The following is a 6,032-nucleotide window of genomic DNA, read 5'->3' on the forward strand; positions in this document are numbered from 1 at the left end:
TTTGTGCAAAATACATAAATATATTAGTAAATGAGTATTATGTAAAACACATTTATGTTTGTTAAATGGAATGAGTTGAACAAATCTGCTGAAATTATTTTTTTGTAAATCACAGTAAACGACGGCACCAAAACTTTCCCTGTCACGGTTCTGGGTCCGTCAGACCCAGTATTTTGAGTTTATTATGTTTTGGTTTACTTTTGCTTCATGGATTATTCTTTATGCTTCTCTGGTACTTTGTGTTTCAGTTATCTTGGGGTTTTGGATTGTTTTCTCATTCTCTTGTGGTGGTGGTGATGATGATGGTGATTATTATTGTTATTATTATTAGTTTCATGTTTCTGTTATCCATGTGTTAGGAATTGTGGTTTCACTTATAGTTCAGTTCCATGTGTCATGTTCTGTCTCTCTGTGTTGAGTCCGTGTCTCGGAGTAGTGATTCATGTTTCCTGTTTTATTGTGAAGGTCTGCGTCTCATGTGAGTGTGTTCAGTTTTACCTCTGTCTCGTCTTGTTAATGACTCCCAGCTGTGTCCACCACCTGTGTGTAATCTCCTTGTGTTTCTGTGTGTATTTAAGTCACGTCTTTAGTCATTGTTGTTGCTGCTCCGTCTGCGTATCCACCCTGTTTCATTCTGTGTGTTTCCCTGCCGTCTTCCATCATTCCGTCTCCTGCTATTCGTGTTCAGGTTTGTGCTCTTGTTCAGGCTCCGTAGTTTAGTTTACCCAGTATAGTTCAGTTCTCCGTTTGCTGTTTGTCCATTTCCTTTGTGTTTAATAAACCACCCTCTCACCGGTACAAGTGCCTGCGTTTGGATCCTCCTTTAATTTCCACACGGCCCCTCTCACTCGCCGTGACAGTACGGAGCAGCCAGATATGGATCCAGCGGCATTCACCCCACCCTCGGAGCTTCGAGAGCTCATAACGGACTCAGCTACCAAAATAATCAACCTGTGGCTTGAGCATGAGGGTGAAGCGTTTCTTTACGTTCTGGAAGTCAGGCTACGACAGCTTTTGTCCGATTATCCCTGGCTATTGGACTCACTCCACCCGCTCATACAAAACTTCATTCTCCATGAACTACACCTTCACCCCCCCGCCGCCACTGCTCACCCGCTCGCTTCAACGGAGGACGTGCCGTCCGTACCGCCGGATGAGGAGTTACCCGGCCCGTCGGAGCCGTCTCCACGGAGGAAGCGACGTTCACGCCGCCGGCGCGGCACCCCACAGCCGGAGTTCAGAATGACAGAGCAGCCGGCTGTGGTGAGTGAAAGGGACACTTTTCCTGCTGCGTCAGATTCAGTGACTGTGTTTTCTGGCGCTATTTTTTGTGTGCCTTCTGACGCTAACAATGATTTTTCTGTCTCACCCATGGCCATTGCGCTTCAGACTTCCTTTTCTGAGCCTACGTTCAGAGTTAATGACTGTGTTCACACTGTTTCTGAGCCTGGAGTTACTGAGTTTAGCATTATGAGTTTAGAGAATGAAAATGTTTGGGACTCTTTTTCATCTGCACTGGTCAATTCAGGGGAAGCTGTAGACCTCACTGAAACAGAGCTTCCTGACCATATTCCCCCATCCACACCTTCACCACAATTCAATGTGGGGTCTGTAACACAGTTAGCAGTACAGTTAGCAGTTCAGTCAGCAGGCCAGCTGCCCTCAGTTCAGTCAGCAGGCCAGCTGCCCTCAGTTCAGTCAGCAGGCCAGCTGCCCTCAGTTCAGTCAGCAGGCCAGCTGCCCTCAGTTCAGTCAGCAGGCCAGCTGCCCTCAGTTCAGTCAGCAGGCCAGCTGCCCTCAGTTCTGTTGGCCTCTCCACCACCTATTACGCCTTCACTACAGTCGTCTCCGCTACCTGTAGGTCAGTCTGTAGTCGCTCCGCTGCCTATAGCTCAGCTGCCACTTGTTCATCTGTCTGCTCACTCACTCATTCAGTCACCATCCTCACCGTCTCGTTACGAGCAGGGAACACACTTCACCACGACATCTGCTGGTTCTCTTAAGCTGGTCACCTCAGAGACAGTTGCTCCCTCTAGGGCCTCCCCAGAGGCTGGGTGTCACTCACCAGCTGACTCTGGACCCCTAGAGGTCAAGACGCCAGCGCCAGCAGTTTCACTGGGGGACTCACCAGAGCAGTCTCGGCTCTCAGCGCCCCCTGAGAGCTCAAGTGATTTCACCCGTCCGCCTCCGTCCTCTGCTGAGTGTATTGGGGAACACTTTCAGCCCTCTGAGGACTGCATCCCACTGTTGCTGCCTGAGTCTAGCCACTGTGCTGCTCAGTTCCAGCCAGTGTCCACACCGGCAGAGGTCTGCGTACCTGCTGCCTCAGTGTCTGTTTCCGCTGGAGGGCCCGAGTCGCTCGTCCAGCCTCAAGTTTCGTTAGCGGGGGGTTTGGGAGAACCCAGCCAGCATCCTGCCTCGTCGGCTGGAGGGCCTGAGGAGCCCGTCCAGCCTCAAGTTTCGTCTGCTGGGGGTTCGGGAGAGCCCAGCCAGCTTCAAGTTTCGTCCGCTGGGGTTCGGGAGAGCCCAGCCAGCTTCAAGTTTCGTCTGCTGGGGGTTCGGGAGAGCCCAGCCAGCTTCAAGTTCCGTCTGCTGGGGGTTCAGGTGAACCCAGACAGCATCCTGCCTCGTCAGCTGGGGGTTCGGAGGAGCCCAGCCAGCTTCAAGTGTCGTCAGCTGGGGGTTCGGGAGAGCCCAGCCAGCTTCAAGTTCCGTCTGCTGGGGGTTCAGGTGAACCCAGACAGCATCCTGCCTCGTCGGCTGGGGGTTCGGGAGAACCCAGCCAGCCTCAAGTGTCGTCTGCTGGGGGTTCGGAGGAACCCAGCCAGCCTCAAGTGTCGTCAGCTGGGGGTTCAGGTGAACCCAGCCAGCCTCAAGTGTCGTCAGCTGGAGGGCCCGAGGAGCCCGTCCAGCCTTATGCCACGTCTGCTGGAGGGTCCGAGGGGCCCGTTCAGCCTCCTGTCTCCGCTGGAGGGTCCGAGGGGCCCGTTCAGCCTCCTGTGTCGTCTGCTGGAGGGTCCGAGGGGCCCGTTCAGCCTCCTGTGTCGTCTGCTGGAGGGCCCGAGTCGCCTGTCCAGCCTCCTGTGTCGTCAGCTGGTGGGCCGGAGTCGCCCGTCCAGGCTCCTGTGTCGTCTGCTGAAGGGCCCGAGTCGCCCGTCCAGCCTCCTGTGTCGTCAGCTGGTGGGTCCGAGGAGCCCGTCCAGCACCACACCTCGTTAGCTGAGGGTCCTGGAGGACCCAGACAGCACATCCTCTCGTCTGCTGGCGGTCCGGGGAGGGCTGTTCAGCCATCACCGGCTAAATCATCCCCCGCGACATCTACATCTCCGCCTGCAGCATCATCATCTCCGCCTGCAGCCGCAGCTTCATCATCTCCGCCTGCAGCCGCAGCTTCATCATCTCCGCCTGCAGCCGCAGCTTCATCATCTCCGCCTGCAGCCGCAGCTTCATCATCTCCGCCTGCAGCCGCAGCTTCATCCGCAGCCGCAGCTTCATCCGCAGCCGCAGCTTCATCCACGCCTGCAGCCGTCCCGCTGCCGTCAGGTTCCGCAGCCATCCCGCTGCCGTCAGGTTCCGCAGCCGTCCCGCTGCCGTCAGGTCCGGCCCCCGTGTCTTCATCCACGCCTGCAGCATCATCGCCTGCAGCCGTCTCGCTGCCGTCAGGTTCCGCAGCCGTCTCGCTGCCGTCAGGTTCCGCAGCCGTCTCGCTGCCGTCAGGTTCCGCAGCCGCTCCGCCGTCGCCTGGTCCTGCCTCGTCGGCTTCGTCCACGCCTTCGTCCTCGCCAGGTCCGGCTTCGTCCACGCCTTCGTCCTCGCCAGGTCCGGCTTCGTCCACGCCTGGCCCGGCTTCGTCCACGCCTTCGTCCACGCCTGGCCCGGCTTCGTCCACGCCTTCGTCCACGCCTGGCCCGGCTTCGTCCACGCCTTCGTCCACGCCTGGCCCGGCTTCGTCCACGCCTTCGTCCACGCCTGGCCCGGCTTCGTCCACGCCTGGCCCGGCTTCGTCCACGCCTTCGTCCACGCCTGGCCCGGCTTCGTCCACGCCTTCGTCCACGCCTGGCCCGGCTTCGTCTGGTCCTGACTTGTCCACGTCTGGCCCTGCCTCGTCTGGTCCTGCGGTTGCTACACCGTCATGGGACCCAGCTCGTCCTGTTCCGCCTCCCCTCTGCCGGCCGTTTTCCAGGCCTCTAAGTTGGCGTCATGGCCGTCGAGGTCGGCCTCCGGAGGGAGATCGTCGCCGCTGCTGGCATTGCAGCCGACCTCCGGATCTGCTCAGTGGCCGCCGTTGCCGTGTGCACGGTCGGCCTCCGGAACTGTTTGCCCGTGGCCGCCACTGCCTTCCAAGTGGCCGGCCTCCTGAAGGGTTTTGCCTGCACCGCCGCCATTGCCGTGTGCACGGTCGGCCCCCAGAACTGTTTTCCCGTCGCCGCCATTGCCGTCCGCACGGCCGGCCCCTGACCTGTTTTGGCTCCTGTGTGGCCGACCCCCGGGTCGACCTCCTGAACTGTTTATGGACTCTTGTTGAGCTTTGGTTTTTGTATTTTCCTGTGCTTTGGGACTGTTTTCTTGTGTTTTTGAACTGTCTTGCTCCTTGTTTTTTGTTTGGTTTCTTTCCCTCCGTCCTTGACCCCCTCCACCCGCCCTGGTCTGGTGCTTTGTTGTGGTTTTTCGTTTAGGGCTGTCGGGAGCCAGCCCTTGGAGGGGGGGTACTGTCACGGTTCTGGGTCCGTCAGACCCAGTATTTTGAGTTTATTATGTTTTGGTTTACTTTTGCTTCATGGATTATTCTTTATGCTTCTCTGGTACTTTGTGTTTCAGTTATCTTGGGGTTTTGGATTGTTTTCTCATTCTCTTGTGGTGGTGGTGATGATGATGGTGATTATTATTGTTATTATTATTAGTTTCATGTTTCTGTTATCCATGTGTTAGGAATTGTGGTTTCACTTATAGTTCAGTTCCATGTGTCATGTTCTGTCTCTCTGTGTTGAGTCCGTGTCTCGGAGTAGTGATTCATGTTTCCTGTTTTATTGTGAAGGTCTGCGTCTCATGTGAGTGTGTTCAGTTTTACCTCTGTCTCGTCTTGTTAATGACTCCCAGCTGTGTCCACCACCTGTGTGTAATCTCCTTGTGTTTCTGTGTGTATTTAAGTCACGTCTTTAGTCATTGTTGTTGCTGCTCCGTCTGCGTATCCACCCTGTTTCATTCTGTGTGTTTCCCTGCCGTCTTCCATCATTCCGTCTCCTGCTATTCGTGTTCAGGTTTGTGCTCTTGTTCAGGCTCCGTAGTTTAGTTTACCCAGTATAGTTCAGTTCTCCGTTTGCTGTTTGTCCATTTCCTTTGTGTTTAATAAACCACCCTCTCACCGGTACAAGTGCCTGCGTTTGGATCCTCCTTTAATTTCCACACGGCCCCTCTCACTCGCCGTGACATTCCCAGCTTATGGCTGTGCATCTACAAACATGTGTGCAGCTGCTTCAGGCCTGCATTCTCTACCTTTTATGCAGAATGTTGGTAGCATAACAAGTGGACCAACCTGTACTTCGCCTGCCACACCAACTACGACTGCTACACATACAACTGCTATACACACAACTACCACAAAAACTGCAACTGCCGCACCAACTACAACTGCTACAAATACGACTGCCGCAAAAACTACAACTGCCACACTTACAACTCCCACAATAGCTACAGCTGGAGCACAAACTACAACTACTGCTCCTACTACAACTACTACAACTGCTGCTCCAACTGCAACTTCTACCCATACAACTGCCGCAGAAACTACAACTGTAGCACCAACTACAACTACTACACATACAACTCCTGCAATGACTACAACTGCTGCTCCAACTAAAACTGCTACCCAAACAACTGCTGCAGCAACTACAACTGAAGCACCAACTACAACTACTACACATAAAACTGCCACAACAGTTACAGCTGTAGCAGAAACTACACCTTCTGCTCCTACTACAGCTGCAACACATACAACTGCCACACCTACAACTGTCACAGCAACTACAGCTACA

The 6,032-nt window shown here is 54.8% G+C and overlaps 1 protein-coding gene across 1 annotated transcript; it reads left to right on the forward strand.

The window, feature by feature from the left end:
* The first annotated feature begins 876 nt into the window (after nt 1-876).
* LOC109200414 (nascent polypeptide-associated complex subunit alpha, muscle-specific form) lies at nt 877-5,429 on the forward strand. Its single transcript, XM_025899861.1, has 5 exons — nt 877-1,263; nt 1,936-2,640; nt 2,913-3,485; nt 3,580-3,592; nt 3,646-5,429. Exons 1-5 carry the CDS (start codon nt 877-879, stop codon nt 4,674-4,676), a joined length of 2,709 nt encoding a protein of 902 aa, XP_025755646.1. The 3' UTR covers nt 4,677-5,429.
* Nucleotides 5,430-6,032: the final 603 nt, after the last annotated feature.

The sequence above is a fragment of the Oreochromis niloticus genome, linkage group LG17 (assembly GCF_001858045.2).
Source record: "Oreochromis niloticus isolate F11D_XX linkage group LG17, O_niloticus_UMD_NMBU, whole genome shotgun sequence".
NCBI classification, from domain to species: Eukaryota; Metazoa; Chordata; class Actinopteri; order Cichliformes; family Cichlidae; genus Oreochromis; species Oreochromis niloticus.

Coding starts and splice junctions, on each gene's coding strand:
- LOC109200414 (XM_025899861.1), top strand. CDS start 877: ATGGATCCAGCGGCATTCACCCCACCCTCGGAGCTTCGAGAGCTCATA. Junction 1,264..1,935: donor TGACAGAGCAGCCGGCTGTG/GTGAGTGAAAGG, acceptor TCACTCATTCAG/TCACCATCCTCACCGTCTCG. Junction 2,641..2,912: donor TCCTGCCTCGTCAGCTGGGG/GTTCGGAGGAGC, acceptor GAGCCCGTCCAG/CCTTATGCCACGTCTGCTGG.